Source organism: Brassica napus, chromosome C7 (assembly GCF_020379485.1).
Source record: "Brassica napus cultivar Da-Ae chromosome C7, Da-Ae, whole genome shotgun sequence".
Lineage (NCBI taxonomy): Eukaryota > Viridiplantae > Streptophyta > Magnoliopsida > Brassicales > Brassicaceae > Brassica > Brassica napus.
Window position 1 is genome coordinate 1,452,640 of NC_063450.1, and position 24,967 is coordinate 1,477,606.

The 24,967-nt window shown below is 39.4% G+C and overlaps 1 protein-coding gene across 1 annotated transcript; it reads left to right on the top strand.

Annotated features, from left to right (window-relative positions):
- The first annotated feature begins 14,371 nt into the window (after nt 1–14,371).
- Nucleotides 14,372–15,439, top strand: LOC106369826. Its single transcript, XM_013809932.3, has one exon. It carries the CDS (start codon nt 14,372–14,374, stop codon nt 15,437–15,439), a length of 1,068 nt encoding a protein of 355 aa, XP_013665386.3.
- Nucleotides 15,440–24,967: the final 9,528 nt, after the last annotated feature.

A 24,967-nucleotide genomic window follows, 5' to 3' on the forward strand; every position in this document is an offset into this window, starting at 1 on the left:
TGCAACACTGCAAATCCCGGATGCGGTCTTTGACGAGGCAGAGCTTCTTTGGAAAAGTTTCGTCGTGGGCTACTTCATTGGAGACGCTCCCCACGTCGGCTCAATTCACGCAACCGTCAATCGTATTTGGACTGGTCCCAAGGCGGGTACCAAGATTGATGTCCAGTTTATTGCGAAGAATACTGTGTTGTTCCGAATTGAAAATGATCAGATGAGAAACAGGGTGATTCAAAGGAAGTATTGGCATATAGCGGATATTCCGTTGGTGGTTAATGTCTGGTCCCCAGAGTCTGCTCAGCATCCCCCAGACTTGTCAGCCATGCCACTCTGGGTTGATCTCAAAGGAGTACCAAACACCCTTTATTCCCATAAAGGACTGAAGTGCCTTGTTCGAGCGGTGGGACATTTTGTGAAACTGCATCCGAACACGGAGAAATGTGTGAGGCTGGACATGGCCCGAATCCTAGTGGAAGTCGATCTACATAAAACTCTGGTGGAAAAGATCACTTTCACGGACAAAGCTGGAGCTTCACACGAAGTTGAAGTCAATTATCCTTGGCTTCCTCCCCGCTGCAATGTCTGCTGCAGGTGGGGACATAAGGGACAGGACTGTTCGAGTAAGGAGATTAAAATCCTTACTAAGCAAACAGGAGAAACTACCTATGCCTCCATGCCGCGTGAAGGGACACCTATCGGAGGAGGCAGAGGCAAAGAAGTGGAGGGTAGCAAGGAAATTGGTGTGAAGGATGATAAGATAAGTGGAGGGGAAGAGACTGGGATTGTGGAAGCAGTGGAGACAATGGCTAAGGAGGGAAACGCTATGGAGCATCTAATTAAGGACCTGGAAGAGCTTTCACCTGTCGCATCTTCGGACCAGAAAGAGGCGATCAAGATATCTGAATCATCTAAGGAGCTTTCTAAGACCATGGACGTGTGGGTAAACGGAAAAGGAGTGAAGGCATCAAGCGACGGGAACGGAGAAAAGGAGTTCATGATCTCCCCGTCAAGATTTAGTCCTTTACAGGACATCGATGAAGAGAAGACATGCTTAGAAGGAGGTGGAACGGAAGTTGAAGAGGGGGAGTTTCGGGAAAATATAGTGGACGGCAAAAAGGAAATGGAATTGCAGATGGCATCGACAAGTAGGCAACAGGGCACGGTGACACGGCAACTACGGGGGAGAGTTACTGGTTCTAAAGACAGGAGCAATGGTGGCAGGCACGGAACGTCAAAAAAAACTTCCAGTAGGAAGTTATGACTTCTTTCTTTGCATGGAACATGCGTGGGTTCAATCTGCCACGCAAGCATCGAGCCCTCAGATCATGGTTACTGGAGGAAAAGCCTACTTATGGCTGCCTAGTTGAGACTCGAGTCCAGGAATCAAACCATCAGTGGTGTATGAATGTTGCTATGCCGGGATGGAACTCTCTTACAAACTACGCATATCATCCTTTGGGGAGAATCTGGTTTTGCTGGACGGATGAAGTTGTAGTCACACGACTGCACACGAGTTCACAGGTGATCACTTGTGCTATTCAGAATCCCTCCACCGGAGAACAATATATTTGTTCAGCCATATATGCGTTTAACACTTCAGTGGAAAGAACCAGATTATGGGAGGAACTCAGAGGCACAAAATATGCTTATGGTCACCTTAACCTTCCTTGGATCTTGATTGGCGATTTTAATGAAACTCTAGCTTCAAGTGAGCACTCCAGATCTTTGGAGTATCGTAGAGACTTGACGGGTATGTGTCAATTTCAGGAGTTAGTGTCGGACTGCTCGGTAACTGATCTTCCCTACACGGGAGCTTTATTTACTTGGTGGAACAATCGAGAGGAGGACCCCATCGGAAAGAAACTGGACAGAGCATTAGTTAACCAAAGCTGGATGAGTCAATACCCAAGCTCCTCTGCGCACTTCGACGCTGGTGGAATCTCAGATCATGCAAGGTGTTTGATCCGTACGACTGGAGTTGTTAACGACGCTAGAAAACCATTTCGTTTTTTCAACTACCTGACTGAACACAACGAGTTCCTGCCGACAGTTCAGCGAATCTGGGATACAACGGAACCACTATTCCCTTCAAGAGCTGCTCTGTCTCGTTTTCACAGGAAACTTAAGATCCTAAAACAGCCGCTGCGGGAGCTTAACAAAACGCACTACGGTGATCTACCAGTTCGTACAAAGAATGCTTATGACGTGCTGTGTGAATGTCAAAACACGGCACTAATGGATCCAACCCCTGGAAACTTTGCAAGGGCGGCGGAAGCAGCTGACAGATGGAACGCCTTAGCTCGAGTGGAGGAAAAATTCTACAAGCAGAAGTCTTGTGTTCGCTGGCTATCGGTTGGAGATCAAAATACCAAGGTGTTCCACAGTATGGTTCAAACGAGGAATGCAAAGAACACGATCAGAAGACTTGTAACGACGGACGGACAAGTTCACACTTCGTTACCTGATATCAAAAATGAGGCAGTCTCATATTTCCAATCCTTCTTACAAGGACAGGATCCGAATAGCGAGGTAATTTCTGTAGCTGCTCTACAAGATTTACTGACCTATAGGTGTCCTGCTGATCATTCCGCTGCAATGGTCCGAGCTGTCACACCAATGGAAATCAAACAAGCGCTTCATTCACTCCCGAATGGGAAAGTTTCAGGTCCTGATGGGTTCACAAAAGAATTTTTTATCGCAGCATGGCCAATCATCGGAAGGGACTTCATTGTTGCAGTTCAATCATTCTTCATATTTGGATTCATGCCTACTGGTGTAAATGCAACCATCCTCTCCCTGATACCTAAGACAACTACTGCACAGACACTAAAGGATTATCGACCGATCGCTTGCTGTAATCTGCTTTACAAGGTCATCTCCAAAGTTCTAGCCAATAGGCTAAAGATTATTTTCCCGGATGCGGTAGAAGCAAACCAGTGTGCATTCATAACAGATCGTCTACTTTTAGAAAACGTCCTACTCGCCTCTGAGCTGGTCACTGGATACCACAGGAGCACGAACAAGGAAAATTGTGCTATCAAGTTTGACATAGCTAAGGCATTTGACACGGTCAAATGGTCTTTCATTACTTCGGTGCTACAAGCAATGGGAATGCCTCTTCAGTTTGTCCACTGGATGAGGTTATGCATCTCCACAGCCGCGTTTTCTATCAATGTGAATGGAAGTTTGGAGGGTTTTTTTCAGAGTGCCAGGGGTATCCGCCAAGGCTGTTCTCTCTCGCCGTACTTGTATGTCATCCTAAATAACGTCTTATCCAAAATGCTCAACAAAGCCGCAGTTGCAGGTGAATTTGGTTATCATCAGCAGTGTCAAGATGTAAAGCTCACTCACTTGTGCTTTGCGGACGACATAATTGTATTCACCAACGGCACATCGGACTCGCTAAGGGGTATTATGGGTGTAATGCGCCGGTTTGCATCGGTTTCTGGGTTACACTTAAATGTAGCTAAGTCTTCCATCTATGTTACAGGAAGGAACACATCAGCTCTCCTTACGACGGCGGCTTCAATGGGTATCAGTGTCGGTACATTACCCATCCGGTACCTAGGAATGCCGTTAACAACGAAGACACTTTCCAGCCATGACTATGAACCGCTTATACAAAAGATTCGCGGAAAAATGTTGTCTTGGTCCAACAGATTTCTATCCTTTGCAGGAAGACTACAACTGATCCAGTCGGTCATTACAAGCATGGTTAACTTCTGGAGCTCGGCTTTTATCCTACCAGCAAAGTGTTATGACATCATCGAAAGCATGTGCAGCGCGTTTCTCTGGTCGGGATCACCTACACAAACTCACAAGGCTAAAGTCAGTTGGGAGGATCTCAGTTTGCCTAAGGACGAAGGGGGTCTGGGTGTGAGGAAGTTCAAGGACACGGCTAGAGCCTTTGCTCTTAAACTCATTTGGAGACTTTTCACAAAACCAGCTTCTCTATGGGTAAGTTGGGTTACACATTACTTGCTCAGGTATAATTCCTTCTGGGACGTCAGAGGAGAACATAATGGATCTTGGATATGGAGGAAACTCCTGAAACTAAGAGATTTGGCCTATGAGTTTGTTAGATTTGATATCAGGGATGGTACGACTGCTTACTTCTGGGTTGACAATTGGCTTGGAATTGGGAAGTTGATTAATGTTACAGGAGCGGTTGGCACCACATATCTGGGTATATCACGACATGCCAAAGTCAGTGACGCAGCAAGGGGCAATACGTGGAACATTCGAGGACGTAGAAGTCGGCGGTACCGGGAGGTTTATGACCACATCTTAGCTGCGGCTCCCCCTTCCCCTGGTACAGGTACCGATATTATATTATGGAAGCATGGGGTTGATGATTACAGGACCACGTTTTCAGCAGCTAGGACTTGGGATCAACTACGGGAAAGGAAAAGTAACGTTGAGTGGTGTAAAGTGGTTTGGTTCGCACAGGGGGTTCCTAGATTCTCCTTCGTAACATGGCTATCAATAAGGAACAGGCTATCAACGGGAGATCGTATGCGAACATGGGGTATTACTCAGGTTTGTGGCTTCTGTGGAGAGAGAAATGAAACAAGAGATCACCTGTTCTTCGCCTGCCCATACTCTTACACGACTTGGGAATCTTTAGCAAAACCACTTGTTGGACGGAACATCAACCCCGATTGGGAATGGACTGTCAATCGGATACGAACTATGGGAGGAAAAAGCCTCGACTCAATCCTCGCAAGGATGCTTTTTCAAACAGCTGTGTACTACATCTGGAAGGAAAGAAATTCAAGGCGTCACCACCAACGAGTGACTCAGACGGATCAATTAAGAAGATTCATAGACAAGGCAGTTCGAAACCGCATCTGCTCTTTGCGATACACTCATGGCCACAAATTGGAAAGGTTACTAAGAAGATGGTTTCAAGTTACTCTTTAGTATTCGGTTTGTTTCTCGTTTGGACCTAAGACATTAAACAACTTTTACCCGTTTGTAAAAATTTCAAATGTTGATCAATAAATTTCAAATTTCATCAAAAAAAAAAAAAAACCACCATAAGCTAAAATAATAACTAACACACATGTGAGAAGAAGAAAATCATTTCAAAATTTTCCCAAAAAGTTTTAAGAGTAAAACTAATCAAAAAGATTTGCAATAAGTATCAAGTGTATAATTATAACACATTAAATTGTGAAATTCATCCAAGACCATTAAAATTTTACTAACATACACTGTAAAATAATTAAATCATGAAAAAATATGATGAATAATACACAAATGCACTTTTAATAGAATTTACGACGTAGACTTCAACTCCAGTCTACATTTGTAGATTTACAAAAACGTTTACACTTATTATCTAACATATAGTCAATCCAAAAATTTCTATTGTATTTGGTGCAGGCTTGATACACAAAGGCGTACAAAGTGTGCCTTAAATAACTCGATCAAGTTCTGTACTTGTCGATTATTGATGACATGCATACGAGGAGTATTTGCCTATTCGGAGTAATTTGTTTTAAAATGATGTCTGGTAAGGAATAGGTTAGCACCATCTTTTCAATTTTGTTGTCCAGATCATAATCTTCTTGTGCCATTTCAAGAAGTTTACCATGTGTACATCCATCATGCACAAGGAACATTCTTCATCCTTTTCGATTCTTCATCCTTTTTGAATTTTTTGTCACCCAAAATATCTTTGGCTCATGCTTCACACTCGCTCTAAGCTTCCAACCACATCCTTGAACACGACACTTAGCCACATACAGAGTTTTCGTTGTCTTATATGCTGAGAATGTAAATTTATATTCCACAGCCACTGACTTCAGCTTTCAAACAAGCTCAGCCTTACTAGCAAAACTATAAACGAAGACTTACAAAAACGTCTACAATTATTAGCTAACAACATTGTCAAATAAATTGAATTATACCTTCATAATTATAAAAAAAAAATTCTTTTCAAAATCACTCAAACCCATTAGGATTAACTAACACACACTGTCAAACAAAAAAAAATAGAAAAAACTTAATGAATAATACACAAATTTACATTTTTATAGATTTTTCTATGCAGACTTAATATTCAGTCTCTGAAGATGTAGACGTTCTTTTCAGTTTACAGACGTAGACTGTCAAATAGGTTTACTCTTTGGGTTGGTTTTTGCAATTGACCATTTTACGGGTTGCTTTCTATAGTTGAAAAAAAGTTGTGATTTTGTACATGTAGACTTTCATTTCAGTCTACAATTTAAAAATGTTAGTTTTTGCAATTGACCAGAATTCATCCAAGTTTTGACTTTCAGAACTAGACTTCTTATTCAGTCTACATGTTTGAATTTTTTTGAAAGATGTTAGTTTTTCAATTGACCAAATTTGACTTCCAATCAGTAGATTGAAATGAACGTCTACGGGTGTGTAGACTCCTTGACCATTGCCCTCTTCAGCTTGAGGTTGTTCTGGAACTGGTTCCATCATAGGTTCTGATCTTTGTATCTGAGCCTCTTGCTTTTCTTGTCTTAACCTTCTCTTGTTCTCTCTTTCAAGTGTTTTGATATCTGTCAAGGGAGTAAGATGTGTAGTGCCTCTACTTCTTAGGTTCATGCACCTGCGATCACAAGTAGATGAAGAAGTAGAATTAGTAACTTTCAAACAAAGTTAAACTCAGTCTCAAGCAAAGACTCAAACTCAATGTCACAATCAGACTAGGATTGGCAACGGCGCCAATTTGATAATAGGGTTTTTGCCTATTGCAAATGTTGTAGTATAGTGGGGTGAATGTCGAACCAGTCCTAGTGATGTGAATCAGTGAGAATACAAGTCATTTCTTAAGCTAAGCAGATTCAATAGTGGTGAGTGTGTGACAAGTAGCAATAGCAAACAGAGCAATACAACAAGGTTTTAATCAATTTAGACAAGTGAATCTATGGGTATTGGGAATTGACTTCAAGTAACTAAGATACAATCTAGGTGACAAGCTTTCAATCAAAGTAATCTCTTAAGTCTAAACACAATTTTAGACAAGTCCTATGTCTAGGTAAATGTCCATTTGCTTAGAAATCATTAAACATCAAATGTCTTTGGCTTAATTCAATCAAGCAATCTTTAAGTTCAAGTTTAATAACTATCTAGCAATTTTAACATCAAGTGTCCTTGGCTAATCTCACTAGAGCTTAGTTGAGTTGATTCAAACACTTCATCTAATCATGTCTGATGAGAAGTGTTTAGAAATCAGGTTTAGAGTGATCAAGACTAAACAAGCATTAAAAATACTCAACAAGCAAGTTTATACAAGGATCTAATACAATAACACAATATATCTTCACTAAGTTACTCTAATCTCCCTAACCCATAAATTCTTAAGGAAACTACTCACTACTCTTCATGATAAACCCAAGAATCAAAGAGGATTTGGTGTTAATCATGATTAGTAATCAAGATAGTCAAGCAAATTCAAGAGAATAAGAAGAAAAGAAACTAAAGATTCAAGTTTTCTCTCTAAAGAGTTCTTGTGTTCTTCATAAAAAAACTAGATAGATCCCAAATTTTTGTCTGAAAAGTAGTTATAGAAGACTAAAACTCGAGCTGGGTTAACCTAACAAGCCTGGGTTGACCCATAAAAACATAGATATTTTTCTCCGTAGTGACCATAAAAGGTCGCTACCAGAGGTCGCTACGCCTGTAGCGACATGACTTGCCCGCTACGTGTGGCCGCTAGGATACTTAGACGATTTTTTTCCGCATTCTTGAACTCATAGCGACCTCATGAAGTCGCTATAGCTGGCCGCTGTAGAAGGCGCTTGAAGTCCTGAACGCATAGCGACCTTATGATGCCGCTACGGCAGACCGCTATAGAAGGCGCTTCAACTCTAGCGGTCTCTCTAACCCGCTACACACTCCCGCTACGGTACTTAGGCGCCTCAGCTCTATCTTCTGTAGCGACCATCTTTTGCCGCTACGCCTGGCCGCTAGGAACCTTCAACGACTCATCTTCATTCTTTGGACTCAAAATCCCTCCAATGGTCCTCTAACTCATCCATGGTGCTCTCCAACACCTGATATGTACAAATGCAATGATATGCAACCTAAATGTGCCTAAATGATGCTCTAAATGACCAAACCATGCAAAAATAAGAAGTTAAAAACATGTAAATTCACAAGATATCACAACATACTGTCAACAATATGAGCAGGAGGCTCAACAGCCACTATAACACGATCTTGTCCTTGGTTGATGTATTTAAATAAGTACTTAATAGAACCAGCTTGGTTGCACCATTCTACATTAATGTGAGCTCGACAACGAAGAGATAGTCTCCTGTTGTAAGGAATGACAAATCGATTATAACATTTGACCTCATGTTTCTCGACAAAACAATCAGATTGCTTCCTTCTCCTATATATCGGAAATCCTTCTTTATTAATGGTTGTCTTCTCAGAAAATGACTTAGGGTATAACTTTGAGCACAATCTATTTTCCATGCATGGGGAATTCTTAATAGCAGCTCCACATGGTCCATGAATCATCATATCTTTAATCACTTCGTAGAGTTCTTGTTCTTCTTCCTTATCAGGAATTTCTGTAGATATGAGCTTGTCCATATCGTCTGTGTTGGGAAGCTTGCTTGTAGGATGCAAGAACAGGAGGATATGGGCGGGTGGTAGGCCTCGTTTCTGGAACTCGATAGTATACATAGCTGAAACAAAAATAACATATATTTTAATAAAAAAACTACTAAAATATGATTTAATTTTTTATCTTATGTTTTTCTCATAACTCTATCTTATTTTGCAGGTATTTTTTTCCAAGACTTTATTTGAGACATCAAGATTATGAAAAATCAAAAATACTCAAGAATACTTTTTAATATATCGCTCTGTAATAATTTTCATAATAAAATATTAATTTTTAAATAATTTTTTAATGCATAATCTATAAACATTGTATTCATTTTTAGTTGTTTTCACTTGTATGATATTATTAATTTTTTGTTAGATATCAATTTTTTCACAAGATCTAACCAACCAAACAAGTAAAACCACCATAAGCTAAAATAATAACTAACACACATGTGAGAAGAAGAAAATCATTTCAAAATTTTCCCAAAAAGTTTTAAGAGTAAAACTAATCAAAAAGATTTGCAATAAGTATCAAGTGTATAATTATAACACATTAAATTGTGAAATTCATCCAAGACCATTAAAAGTTTACTAACATACACTGTAAAATAATTAAATCATGAAAAAATATGATGAATAATACACAAATGCACTTTTAATAGAATTTACGACGTAGACTTCAACTCCAGTCTACATTTTTAGATTTACAAAAACGTTTACACTTATTATCTAACATATAGTCAATCCAAAAGTTTCTAGTGTATTTGGCGCAGGCTTGATACACAAAGGCGTACAAAGTGTGCCTTAAATAACTCGATCAAGTTCTGTACTTGTCGATTATTGATGACATGCATACGAGGAGTATTTGCCTATTCGGAGTAATTTGTTTTAAAATGATGTCTGGTAAGGAATAGGTTAGCACCATCTTTTCAATTTTGTTGTCCAGATCATAATCTTCTTGTGCCATTTCAAGAAGTTTACCATGTGTACATCCATCATGCACAAGGAACATTCTTCATCCTTTTCGATTCTTCATCCTTTTTGAATTTTTTGTCACCCAAAATATCTTTGGCTCATGCTTCACACTCGCTCTAAGCTTCCAACCACATCCTTGAACACGACACTTAGCCACATACAGAGTTTTCGTTGTCTTATATGCTGAGAATGTAAATTTATATTCCACAGCCACTGACTTCAGCTTTCAAACAAGCTCAGCCTTACTAGCAAAACTATAAACGAAGACTTACAAAAACGTCTACAATTATTAGCTAACAACATTGTCAAATAAATTGAATTATACCTTCATAATTATAAAAAAAAAAATTCTTTTCAAAATCACTCAAACCCATTAGGATTAACTAACACACACTGTCAAACAAAAAAAAATAGAAAAAACTTAATGAATAATACACAAATTTACATTTTTATAGATTTTTCTATGCAGACTTAATATTCAGTCTCTGAAGATGTAGACGTTCTTTTCAGTTTACAGACGTAGACTGTCAAATAGGTTTACTCTTTGGGTTGGTTTTTGCAATTGACCATTTTACGGGTTGCTTTCTATAGTTGAAAAAAAGTTGTGATTTTGTACATGTAGACTTTCATTTCAGTCTACAATTTAAAAATGTTAGTTTTTGCAATTGACCAGAATTCATCCAAGTTTTGACTTTCAGAACTAGACTTCATATTCAGTCTACATGTTTGAATTTTTTTGAAAGATGTTAGTTTTTCAATTGACCAAATTTGACTTCCAATCAGTAGATTGAAATGAACGTCTACAGGTGTGTAGACTTCTTGTGAAGTCTACTCTCAAATCCGACGGGTTGGTTTTGTATTTGACCAAAATAGAAAAGTAGACTTTATATGCAGTCTACATTTTTTTTTCTAAGATAAGAAGACTGCATATGAAGTCTACAATTTAATAAAATTTTGATTGCTTTGTAAACTTTTTGGTCAAACACAAAAATAACCTATTAAACGAAGTCATTGTTTTGGTCAAATGCAAAACTGACCTTTTATAGACTTCGTTGGCAGTCTACATTTTGTAGACTTCCGTTGAAGTCTATTTTGAAAAGTCAAAAGTTTGGTCAAATAAAAAACTAACCTCTTTTAGGTAGACGTCTTAGTAAGTCTACCGAAATTTTTATTTTTGTTGTCAAAGGTAAAGACGGAGACTACTGGGAAAGTATGCGTTAGAAAAAAAAATTGTCTGATCAATTGCAAAACTAACCCGTACGTTGACAAATAGACTGCATCGTAAGTCTCCACGGAGGCGTAGACATACAAAACTATCTACCGTCGCGACACATATCCGAAAAAGAACGAAAACCATGTAAATAGTTACCTTTTTCCTGTGTAAAGCTGGTTTCCAACCTTTTCAACCGTCCAAACTCCAAATATGAGCAAAAAGAAGCATCTTTGACGATTCACTAATGAAGAAACTCGAAAATATGAAGTTTGTGATTATGAAAATGAAAGTTATGAGAGTTTTTTAGTTGGAAATGTAGAGGAGATGAGAGCAAATGAAGTTTTTGGGTTAGAATAAGAAAAAAGGTGGTTGAAAATTGAATTCTAGATCTTTAGAGCTCAAAAATGGTGGTTCATGGTGGTTGGAAAAATTGATGATGATGGCATTTTTGTAAATAAGAAGAAATGGTTGGGGTGTATTTGGTTTTTTGTTAATTTCGAAATTAATAAAAAATTAAACAAAAATGGCAATTTTGTGAATAATTTAAAAACATAGGGATAGTATGAAAATTTTGTTGATGAATAGTATGGACAAAAAAAAGAGGTTGGTTTTGGGTTTGACTTGAAAAAGTGGGTTGGTTTTGGAAAACACCCATTAATTATTACTAGGAATATGAAAAGTATGCTATCTATTTAGTATAAATTGTGGCTCTTGTGAATTTTTAGAAGATGTGCAATTTAAAAATTACATCTTTTAAATTTAAAGTCTTTTGTAAGGATCAAGAGAAAAAAAACTTTAAAATTTTGTATGGTCTTAGAAATCATGTGAGATATTATATTTTCAAATAAATGCTTATAAATTCTCTGATTTGGAAGACCTGTAAGTTACCATTAAAAGATAATCAATTTGGAATTTTGGGGAAAATCTATTCTGATATCATTGCATAGTATTGTGCTACTCTATGTGCATCTGAAACATCAATGGTCTTGATCAGTTTTTGATACATTTATAGAGTTACATATTGTGCAATAGTCATTTTTTTCCTGGATATCAAATTTGACTTGTTGACTAGTCTCAATCAGTGTTCAAGAAATCGCTATGAGGTAACTATGCATTTTGTATAGGCTGAGCGACTTTGCAGATTATTCAAGGTTTAGGCGGAAAATACAAGTTAATGAATTATTTGTTTTTTTTTTGGTCAAGAATTATTTGTTTATTTAGTATATATTATATACTTATATTAATATTTTAATTAGGTGTACTATAAAAATATTTTGATGGATAATTAAAATTAATAATGAAAAAACAAATTAAGAAAAACTTGAGGACTTACAGCAATATGGTTACTTGATTTAATCGATTTATGCATATTTAGATCGAATTTAGACCAATTTAATATATTTAAGATTGTTTAAACCTATTTGGACTGCTTAAATTGGATTTTAATAAAATCGTCTTGGGTATCACCGAAGCGGAAAAATAAAAGAAATGAGAAAAAAAAAATTGAAATGCAAAAAACCAAAATCAGGAACATGAAGGCGTAGTAAAAAGAAAAACTAATTATTACTAGGAATATGAAAAGTATGCAATTTATTTAGTATAAACTAGGGGATGACCCACGCCCTACGCGGAGTAAATGAATTAAAAGAGATTATAAATTTTAATATATAGTTATTGAAAAGGTAAAAGAAAAAGTGGCATATTATTCTAGGTATAGATTAGGAGAAATAAAGTTTGATATACAGATTAATGCAAAAAAAAAAGTGGCATAGGTCCGTCACTGTAGCATTAATGTCGGTCCCTTTTTGGATCCCGTCTTCTATTACAAAAATTCATCTGCTTTAGGTGCTCTTTTTAGTTTCAATTTATGTATCTCTTCTACTTTGTTTTTGTGTTCTATAAAAAACAAAAACCTTGGTATAATAATATAAACATTAAAAAAAAAAAATTTACTTGAGTTTTCAGTCAAAAAAGTTTACTGGAGTATCCGGGAAATGATAATCTTATTATGGTAGAGAAACGGTAATTGTTTTATTATCAAAGTTGTATTGTTATATTTTATTCAAATTATACTGGTTTCGGAGTACATAAAAATTGTAAACGAATAAAATTAAATTGAAGTAAACAATATTAGATCAGAAAGAAAAAGAAAAGAGAAGTAAAAAAATTAGTGGGCTAATTAGGACTCGAATTTGGAAAAGAAGCCCACTAGTGTTTTTACTAAAAAGTCTCGAGGGGACACGAGATAAGGGGCTACGGTTCTGCTCCGCCCGATTTATCTTCTCATCACCTGAGATAAACATATTTCGTTAACTAACCTCAATCCTAATATATAAGAAGATTAGAAGCTGAATCGATTGACTCAAGTCTAAGAGAATTTGAACTAATGGATTGTAAATCGACATAGGCCCTATCAACAAATCTCCTGAATTTTTTTGATTATGTGATGCATCGAGGACACGGTAAGCTTTCAATATAAATCATTTATAGTCCCCAATTATTTGAAGTACTATGTTTCTTATAAGCGAATTGATGAGTCGATTTTGACAGTGTAGATTTCATGAAGTCGCGAGTTGTATATCTTATTGAAAAGAAAGGGCTGGGAAGGACTCCTGCAATTAAAACCAAAGGAGTGTGTACTGACTATCGCTCATGTCAACATATCCCCTGAAGTTTGTATAATTCGTTGACGCAGTGGTTACATGATAAGCTTTCAATTTATATTCATTTATAAATCCGAATTATCTGAATTACTGAATTGTTTATAAGATTATTGATTTGTTGTTTATTTTAGTTTCCATTTACATGAAGATACACGAGGTATATTACATTCATCGTGGACATGTTAGATTCCGACCTTAGCAGTTATTGTTAATATATGTTGCTTGAAATTTAATAACAATCGCATGGAAAATAAAGCTGATACTTGGTAATAAAAAGACAATAGTAAACTCAAAATAAACAGCTGTTATCAATAAAAGAAAACAATTGCATACTGAAATAAATATAACTCCAGATAAAAAAACTCAAATGTGATTCTACGCCATTGTGAATGGGTAAACCCAAAGCACTTTAAAATGAGGTCTGGGGAATCCTGTAGTAATAATAGTATTGTAAATATAAAACTTAATCAGCAATATGTTGGAGATAAACATGAAGTTAACTTAGGATCTAAGTTACACCTTTCCTATTTGAGTTAGGATTAGAATAAAGTTAATTCCTAAGAGTTTAGGAAAGTTAGTACCTAAGAGTTTAGGAAATATTATCTTTATATAAGATGCAAGAGTGTTGCATAGATATTAAGAGAGTTTAGAGATTGAGAGTTTGTGTGTGCTTAAGCTTTGAGTGAACCCTTAAGCTAATAAAGAAGAGTTTCTTTATATCGAGTTTAATACAATCTTTAGACATGTATTTGGTATCAGAGCCAAAATCCTTTGATCAAGAGTTGATCGAGAATCATGGGAGACTTAGTAGTGGCGACGACCAAGAAGGAAGGAGGTTCTTCCTCCATAAAGTGTCCTATGTTAACAACAACAAACTATACCGTATGGGCGATACAAATGAAGATGTTATTTGAGAGTTCATATGGTGTGGGAAGTAGTCGACACAGAATCGACCGAAGGTGATAAGAATGATATGGGGACAACACTTCTTTTCCAATCGATCCCGGAGACTATGATCCTACAAGTTGGGGAACTTGATACCGCAAAGAAGGTATGGGATGCGATCAAGACCCATCATGTAGGAGCCGATAGAGTTCGAGAGGCGAGGCTACAAACCCTCATGGCTGAGTTCGAGCGGTTAAAGATGAAAGACACCGATAAAATTGATGACTTCGTGGGCAAGTTACCAGAAATTTCATCAAGATCTACCGTGCTAGGTGAAAGTAGGAATGAGGCGAAACTTGTTAAAAAGTTTCTACTAGGATTACCACGCAAGAAGTTCATTCACATAGTTGCCTCTCTCGAGCAATTACTAGACTGGAATACCACAAACTTCGAAGATGTTGTAGGTCGCTTGAAAGCATACGAGGAGCGTATTGCTGCGGAAGAAGAAGAAGAAACACAAGATGACCAGAGTAAGCTTATGTACAGCAACTCCAAACCACAAAATCGAAATGGAGGATATAGAGGACGTGGTCGAGGAGGCCGGTACTATAATAGAGGAAGAGGACGAGGAAGATCATCATATTGGGACAGAAGAGACTCCTCAAAGGTCACGTGTTATCGATGTGACAAACTAGGGCACTTTGCTGCGATGTGTCATGATAGACTACACAAGTTACAAGAGACTATCGAGGGTAAAGACGGAGATGACATCCAAGAAGCCGAAGGACTCATGATGCATGAGATTGTTTATCTGAATGAACGAAACGTGAAACCTAAAGAGTTCGAATCTAGTAAGGTTGGAGAGAAGATATGGTATTTAGACAACGGGGCAAGCAACCATATGACTGGTAACCTGAGCTACTTCAACAACATTGATAACACAATCTCCGGGAAGGTCAGATTTGGAGATGACTCGAAAATAGACATCAAAGAAAGAGGATCTATTTGTTTTATCAGTCAAGATGGGAAGAAGAAGAACCTTGCCGATGTCTACTACATACCAGCGCTGAAGAGTAACATCATAAGTCTTGGACAAGCCACATAATCAGGATGCAATCTAAGAATGAGAGAGAACACTCTTACAGTTCATGACAAGATGGCAACTTGGTTGTGAAAGCTTCAAGGTCAAGGAGTCGGTTATACAAGGCAATAATGGAAGTCGAAGAGCAAAAATGTCTGCAAATCCAAGCACATAGAGATTCATCACGTTGGCATGCACGACTAGGTCATCTTGGTGTCAACATCATGAAAGTTATGATAGGAAAGGAACTAGTGATCGGACTTCCTGGGCTAAAAGTCGAGAAAGAAATCTGTGAAGCATGCTTGCGTGCAAAGCAAACAAGGCAACCTTTTCCGGCCTCTACCTCCTATCGCGCATCCAAAATTTTGGAACTAAAACACGGTGATCTCTGCGGGCCAATAATACCACCCACAGGAGGAAGAAACCGATACATATTCATTCTCATAGATGACCATTCACGCTATATGTGGTCTATCCTTTTGAAAGACAAAGGAGAAGCATTCGAGAAGTTCAAGCTCTTCAAGTCAATAGTGGAGCAAGAAACAGGTACAACAATCAAGATGCTTAGGACATACAGAGGAGGAGAGTTCACAAGCAAGGAGTTTCAAAGCTTCTGCGAGGTATCAGGAATACAACGCCACCTAACCGCTTACACGCCACAACAGAACGGAGTAGTTGAAAGGTGTAACAGAACCTTGTTATAGATGACAAGGAGTGTCTTAAAGCATATGGAGGTACCAAATTATCTGTGGGGAGAAGCTGTGAGACACTCAACGTATCTGATCAATCGCATCACAACAAAGACCTTGAAGTTACAAACTCCATATGAAGCTTTCAAGGGAAGAAAGCCGAATGTCATGCATCTCCGAGTATTTGGATGCGTCGCCTATGCTAAAACAGAGGCAGCAAATCTAAAGAAACTTGATAATAGGTCTCGTACACTTGTGCACCTCGGAACTGAGCCTGGTTCTAAGGCTTACAGACTCTTTGATCCGACGCTGCAGAGAATAGTGGTAAGCAGAGACGTTATTTTTGATGAAGAACGAGCATGGGAGTGGAACAGAATTAATCGTGGCGAGGTCGAAAAGCCGGGAATGTTCAAAGTTGTTCTCAAAGGGTATGAGAATCAAAACATCACAGATGGATCAAGCATTGATCGAGGTAGCAAGGATGATGACAAACGTGAAGAAGAAGACACAATCGAAGAAGATCTCGAACAACAAACCGACGACAGTGAAGAAACAGAAGCTCCTCTTTGCAGATCAACACGAATAAGAAAAACACCAAGTTATCTTGATGACTACATCTACCTTGCTGAAGAAGAAGGAGAGCGTCTTCTGTTGCTACTAAATGAGGAACCGTGGGACTTTAACGAAGAAATGGAGGAAAAGGTATGGCGTGATGCTTGTGAGGAAGAAATCAAGTCGATAGTAAAGAACGGCACATGGGATCTCGTCGACTTGCCTCCAGGAGCAAAACCAATAGGTCTAAAATGTATTTTCAAGTTAAAGCGGAACGCTGATGGCAGTATCAACAAATATAAATTGAGATTAGTGGCTAAAGGCTACATTCAGCGACATGGCATTGATTTTGAGGAAGTCTTCGCACCAGTTGCTCGGATAGAGACAGTCAGGTTTCTTTTTTTTTTTTGGTCAAAAGACAGTCCGGTTTCTTATTAGCCTTGCAGCCTCCAACGAATGGGAAATCCATCATTTGGATGTCAAAACAGCTCTCCTTCATGGAGACTTGAAAGAAGTTGTGTATGTAATCCAACCCGAGGGTTTTGAAGTTACAGGGCACGAAGAGAAGGTATACAAGCTTAACAAAGCTTTATACCGTCTGAGACAAGCTCCAAGAGCGTGGAATGAGAAGCTCAATTTCAAGAGATGCTCAAAAGAGCCTTCCTTGTTGATACCACTCAAATTACCCTAAGGAGTGTTACTCTCATCAAAAGAGGTTCAGATGTAGTACTTTGGGATCGAATCCACAAGGAGCTAGCGAACAATTAAATCTAGTGTTATTAATTCTAAAGGTTGTAAATGTTTAAATGAAATGGCAATAGTAACAAGCGAGTAAATAATAAATGTAACTTGGTTGGAAATGATATTAGATGCAGGGCCACTATTCAGGTGTTGGAGATTATAATACCTATAGATTCCTAACTGTTGCATGCATGATATATTAGAGCTCATTCGCTTAACTCAGTGATCAGCTGTCGCATGTACCACTGGTTAACAGACTAGATCTTGTGTCTCAACGGTTAGTATGCAGACAACGAGAGAGTGTCGATCGATAGTCTATTAAGACGTCGACCGATACACCTTTGCCAACGTCGATCGATTGTCAGTTGAGGACATCGATCGACGGGTTCTAGCCAGGCCTATGCGCGAGTATGAAATGCCCTACTAAGATTCTTAATTGGCGGTTAGCCCTCTCTAGCAATCCTAATATGATAAATAGATGTCAGGATGGGATAACAAGGGTGCTTGAATATCCAATCCTATGATCAAGTTCTAGTTAGCTAGGCTAAAACAAGCAATGAATACAAATCTATCATGAATATCACAACAAGGCAGATCTATAGTTTGAGGCTAATCCCACAAACCTGTATGAACCCTGGATCTAACAGTTGAACTACTCAGACATAGCAAAGCAATTCATATCAATAGAGAAATAGAAACTCATAGAATAGATGAAAAGAAATAGAAACAAGGAGTTCCAATCACAAGTGATCTTCTCTCCCAAATGAAACTTGTAACAAAACTAGGTCTAGAAAAAGCTATGTTCTTTCTGCCATCAAAACACTTAGGCAGTATATATTCTACTAGGTTAAAAACTCGTCAGGGCATTTTGGTAATTTGGCTTGGCCTTGGTTTTTAAGTCTGCTGAATCCAAAATGTCGCGTCTGGTGTCTCGACATCGATCGATGGTACTTGTGTACATCGATCGATATTAATCTTCATCTGTCGAGGCATTTCCGGATATCGATCGTCAGCACTGATGCGCATCGATCGATTATTCTTCCTCTCGTCGACCTCTAAGTGGTCAGTTCGGGTGAAATGTCCTTTAAGCTCCAAAATGCTCCAAAGTCATAGCTTTACTCCGAAATGCACCTGAACCTGAAAACATACCTAGAAGAGTAGAAAACATAGATATATATATAGTAAAATACTTATATACCATGGATAAAAATGGGTCAAATCCAAGGTATATCAACTCCCCCAGATTTACCCTTTTGCTTGTCCTCAAGCAAAACATACATGCAATCTCTCTGAAAGAGGTTTGAAAATATTTGGGGATTTAAGATTTTAAAACATAGAAATCTTTCCTCAACAATTTTGCAACCACATTTAAAAAGTCCTAATCACAAAAGCACACTATGCAATATCCTAGCTTAGCAACCATTTCTAACAGAACACAACTCATCAATTCACGTCTGACATCCCCTCTACTGATTTCATTTCTTAGCATAAATATAAAGTGAATTCTTTACCTTGGGAGTATCGATCACAGGATGCAAGGATTTCAGACAGGTATCTGGAGCTGCAGGTAAAAGTTAGTTCCTAGTTTCTCTCTCTCTAAATTTCTCTCTTGCGTCAAAGTCTGCTTCCATTGCAGGATCAGTGACCAAGATTGGACAGGCTTCCATGAATCAAAACTTAATGGTGGTTGCCACCAGGTTCTGTTCATTTCTTTTTGACCTATATCCAAGAGTTCTTTGCGAAAGCGAGCCTTGAAGATTGCCGCCTCCAAGTCCCGTTTCGGACTCTTTTATTTGAGTCTTTATGAATCAAGCCTTAATGGTTTTAGCCACCAAGTCCCGTTCAGACTCATTCTAATTAAACAATAGATCTTATTTTTTATTATTATTATTTTATATATATATATATATATATTTTTAATAATAGTCACTAACTAATCTAGGGTCAAAATTTAGAGAGAGAAAATGTGATAAATAATCTACACCAGGCGTTACCTTCCAGACCTGTCTGAAGAATCTGATCCCATGTATTCCAAGCCCCAAGACAAGCGGTTATGTCAGGTTTAGTGTTGGAAATCAGCTTTGGTTACTTCATACGGTTCAAGGTAAGTGTGTAGTTGATAGTTTGATCCGCTTTAGCATCTTTAGTGCTATATGCAATCAGTAAATCTAAAATGGTGCTAAAGATTGGTTAGATATTCATGTTTAAATCAATATAAGATTATAGTCCCTATTTTCAATAGCTAAGCATAATTTATTTGAAATTCCTTTTTACATAAGAATAAAATAAATTATATCAGTAAATCTCCCCCAGACTTAAATTACACTGTCCCAGTGTAACTCAGCCGGAGTTATGATGAATAGTTTATGATGTATGAAATGTAACAAGTAAGGAAGATACATCTGACCGGATTAGATATCGATCGATGGGTAGTGTTACATCGATCGTTGTGTGGTTGCCTATGTCGAACGATGTCGACGTCTCGTCGTCGGTCGATATTCAGGTCCTCCTACTTGGGTCTCCTAAATCTGAAAGAAATAAAACGAAAGAAATTAAATGCTAGCTAATAAAACCAAAGTAAAATACCTAATAGTGGGTTGCCTCCCACTCAGCGCTTGGTTATAGTCATTTAGCTTGACTGTGGTAGTGATTGGCTATTGGGTGGAGAAGCAGCTGCTTGTTGGAAAGCAAGCATCCACGTCATCTCTGCGCATTTTGGACCAAGATGCAATGAAACTTCTTGTGGCCTCATCATTTCTTGTCCATTTGTCATCCCTCTTCTCAAGTACGTTGGAGATGTTCTGTAGCCTTTCTTGAACGTTGTCAATGCTGACCTGGTGCCAGCCTATGTTGTCATAGGCGTATGCTGAAAGTTCTGTCAGTTCCTTTTGCATTGACTCTACCGTCTTGTGTATCAGCTGCTCGCCGATTGGTGTAGATTCGGCGTCGATCAATGCGATTATGTGTTCGTTGGTCGATCTCGGCGAGTTGCCATCGATCGATTTTGCAAGTGTCCTGTCGATCGATGCTGATATCTGGTGTTGAGCTACGAGTTGGCTCTGAATGGCTTTGACTTCTTTCTGTAGCCATTCTGCGTGGTTGTCTAGTCCACTGATTTTGTTGTCGAATGGAAAGTAGATGTCATCGCAGCGTTTGTCAAGTCGTTCCTCCTTGGTGTCTAGAGCAGTGTAGATCTTGGATGTGATCTTGTCAACCTCTGCTGCTGTGTAAGGAAGTAACTCCACAGGTTTCTTGCCATCGATCCAAGGCCTTTGTAGCCTGTCGATCGATGCTGATTTTGCCTGCAAAAAACTTTGATTAGTAATGTTCTCAATATCCTTTTGGGCATGAAGTAATTGACTAGACAATCTGTTTAAATATGTCATGACTGGTGATATAAAGCGGTCATGCATATCCTCGTAAGTCCTCAGCCTCTCATTCATGGCTGAGACTTTAGCGTCGAGCGATGTGAAGGTACACATGTCGATCGATGTGGCTGGTTGTTGGTCCTTCTTGCGAATGGTGTCCAGATCTTGCTGCAGTAGCTCGATTTTAGTGCTTAGCCAGTCCACGTTGTTGTTGAGAGGGCAGTAAACGTCGTTTATCCTCGTGTCGATGTATGAGACTTTCCATTCATCCATGTGTTGTGTTGAACATTGCGGTTCTGCAGGGATCTGAGCTGTAGGAAGACTGACGTCGATCGATGCTGAGGTCGTAGCTTCCTTCTCAATTTGCTGACGTAAACTCTCAATTTCTGTCCTCATTTCTGCCATACATCTGAAAAGCTCATTGTAGCCTCTATCCAAAGGCTGATGTGTATCTTCTACCAATGTTTTGAGCTCCTCTCCCAGTTTCTCCTGAGCTCCACAAATACCAAACACCATCTCATCGATTTCATCTTTGGTGTAGAGTTCTGGTGCCAGTCTTGTGAGTGTGAAGGAAGTGGCATGTTCTGGAAGACAGATGTGGCTCTCTTCAAAAAGAGATGCTCTTTCCAGTATTTTCCTGATGTTGTCCTTTGTGACAGGTATCATCTCACCAGCTACGCCTCGTGCGTGTCCACGCTGTCCACGCTCATCTCTGTAGACTCCATACTTGTCCCTTTGTTCCCAAGTGAACTTTCTGCCTCCGTACATGTCGAAAGCGCGGTTCCCACATTCATACTGTCTGTCGATCGACGTTGGTTCATCTATATCGATCGACGTTGGTGTTACCATGTCGATCGATTTCTCCATTGTACCGTCGATCAATGTTTGCCCTTTTGGTAGGCGTGATAGATCTGGGTTGATCTCTGTTGTGGCGACTCCTGCGTGGTTGTTAGGATCTGTTTGAATGATGTCTGGAGTGCCACGTTGCTGTGAGAATAGGTTGTCAGGTCCATTGGCTATTTGAAGGATGTCTGCTATGTCCTCTCTGGACACTTGTAAAATCCTTCCATCCATTGCACGTGCGTTGCCATCTGGGTCCCTGAAAATACCAAATTCATCAGGTGTTAGAAAACCGTAATCAATGTTTGCATAATCATTCAATTTAGAAATAGAAAGATTAGGCTTTAGAGTAGTATCGATCGATGTAGATACAGTTACATCGATCGATGGCAGAGTAATTTCTGCAGAACTTGTGTTCTTGAGATGATTGCTCTTCATGGATTTTTCTGTAGATGTAGAAGGAAAAGTATTCATCTTTTTTGCTTGTGTGTTTGGTCTGATGTGCGTAGGTGGTTTCGGAGGTGCAAAACGATTTATATAGGTATCTATAAACCTAGTTGGAGAGGGAATATTCTCCTGCTCCTGAATTTTCGCTGCGGCGCGAATATCGATCGATGTTCTTTTACGGGTGTCGATCGATGTGAGCGGTTGTTTTGCTGGACGAGGGTGGGTATCGACCGATGTGGAGTGCACAGCGTCGAACGATGTTGGAAACGTGTTGGTGAACATATGTGTTTCAAGTCTTTCATCCTGCAAAGACATTTCTATTGCACGTTCTTTCCAATAATCCTCATCGTATTCCTCCGTATGTTCCTCATTAGGTGAAGTAATTACAGTGTCAACTGCAAAACTTTCATGGAAACCACTGTCTGCCGAACTGCCTATGGAATAATCATCATGTCCTCTCTTGCTTGGAGGTTGGAAGGCAAAGTGTTGGTAACAATGATTAGGTGAAGCAAAATGGTCAAATGGGTGCATTACGTCGAGTGATGTGTTGTTGCGGTCATCGGTCACCGTTGACACATTGGAATCGATCGATGGAAAGGCTGGGGTGTCAATCGATTCTGAGTACTCTGTTTCGTACTCCGATTCATACTCTGCTCCACAATGGCATGCGCCAATGAAGCCGAGTTCTTTCCCATAATCCACAGAATTAATGACCTTTCTCTTAGGTCGGATTGGTCGTAGTGGATGTTAGGGTCTATGAGCATTAGACACAATTTATTTTTGTTCATGTCACATACAGCTCCTACTGTAGCTAGGAAAGATCTTCCAAGGAGAAGTGAAGAGTTCCAGTTAAGCTCGATGTCTAGGACATGAAAATCTACAGGGACAAGGGCATTACCAATCTGTACCTCCAGATCTCTGATGATACCTCCTGATCGTTTCTCTGAAAGATCCACGAAGGTGAAGGATTCCATTGAGGGTTCGATGGTCAAACCAAGCTGGTCTGCCATGATCCTAAGGAGGATACTAACTGATGCTCCTGTGTCACACATTGAATGGGGAAATTCAACACCCTTGACTACGCATGGTATTGCGACTTCCCAGGATCACTCTTCTTCGTCAATGTGATCCTGTGCTTCATCTTCTCTCTGACTTGATGAAACATTCTCCTAATGTCCTCCTCGGTTACCTTTGTTTCTCTGAAGAACATCCACAACCGGTGTGTGAAGTAAGCTTCATCAAAAGGTTTTTCGATTGGGATTCTGAGGACTCGTTTAGTGAAACCATCCATCTCCTTATCGTTAGCTTCCCTCTTAAGGTTTTTATGAATCTTCTCCTTTCATTTCCTTAACCTTCTCCCTTCAGATTCTTGTTCTTCTTGAACTGATTCTGGTGAACTATTTAAAGGGTTGGGTTTTGGTTCGGGTGGGTTTGCTAATGGTTTAGGTGGTGGTCTGAGTGCGTTGATGTAATCATTATCGATTGAGGGTAACCGCACTCGGTATGTCAGAGGTGCCTGTCGATCAATGGGAGGTGTTTTGACGATCGACGTCGTACTCACTCTGTCGATCGATGGTTGGCTCAACCGGTCGATCGATTTTATCATAGAAAGGGGAGGGTGGGTGAGGATGCTTAGCTGCGAATTCTTCATGAGTTAGAATTTGAACCGCATTGCATTCAGTCGATTTGGCAGACGACGTCGATCGATGACTGGAGTAATCCGTCCATCGATCTTCATCATGGTCTGTCGATCGTTGCGAGTTTATCGACATCGATCGACACCATTGGGATCCGTCGAGACTCATGGAGCTTTCGATTTCGAAATCTCCTTCCTCGAGCTTTTCATTTCTCACCATTTGCCAGAAATCATCATCTATGATGGCATTTACGTGGTGTTTCCCTCTGTCGTCTCCTGCCTCTCTAGCGAAAGCTCTTGCCTCTTTATAGTCTCGCCCGTCTGAATTACTTGAGTTTCAAGTTTTCTCACCTGAGTCCCTAAGGTCTCGATTTTGGTGTTCAGATTGTTGTAGGCGGAGTACTATCTTACCGTTGAAATCCACGGTGATTGTTGTTGTCCTAACAGTACTCGATCAAGCATTTCTTTGATCTTGCTTTCCTGAGTTGGGGTGGTGGATTTGGTAGTAAGAGTTCGAGTAGCTCTTGCTGTTGTGAAGGGTTTTTGAATTGTGAATTTGGTTACTTCTTTGGCATTTCCAAAGAAGTTCTGTTTCCGCCCTGGTTTCTAAATTTCTGGAATCCAGTACCTCCGATGTAGTTCACATTTTCTTCTCCTTACGTATCTGCTACTTCTCCTTCAGCTGAACAGACTTGCTTCCTAAGAAGCTCGTGCACCACATCTAACTTAGCTCTTACTTCGTCCATCTGTTCCTTCCCGATAGAGGCTACAGACTTCTTCCGTTCAGAGTCAGTGTTTTTGGGGCTGCTGCTGTTAGCAAGGTTTTCGATAAGTCTCACAGCTTTCAACGGATTCCGAGTAGTGAAGTTTCCTTCACTCGCCGTATCAAGGGCCATTTGATACTGTAAGGCGAGACCTCGGAAGAAAGTGCTTAGCAGCTGCACTTCGTTAACTCCGTGGTGTGGACAGTCTCGCTGGAAGAACCTAAATCTAATCCACGCATTTGAAGGACTCTCCACCTTCTGCGAGAATGTGGAAATTTTGTTCTGAAGTTCTTCAGTGCGCACCTCATCGAAGAAGTTTCGTTAAGAAAGCATTCTTGATGTCGCTCCAGGATGTTAAAGATCCTGTGGGTGCTGCCTAAGCCAGTGATCGCTTCTCCATTCAGGGTATCTGAAGAGCTTGCACAGAGTTAATCTTTGGGACTCTTTATCCGAAATTGCAGCGATTAGATCCTCGAACCGTTCCAAAGGGTCCAAAGGATGTCGTTGCCCAGAAC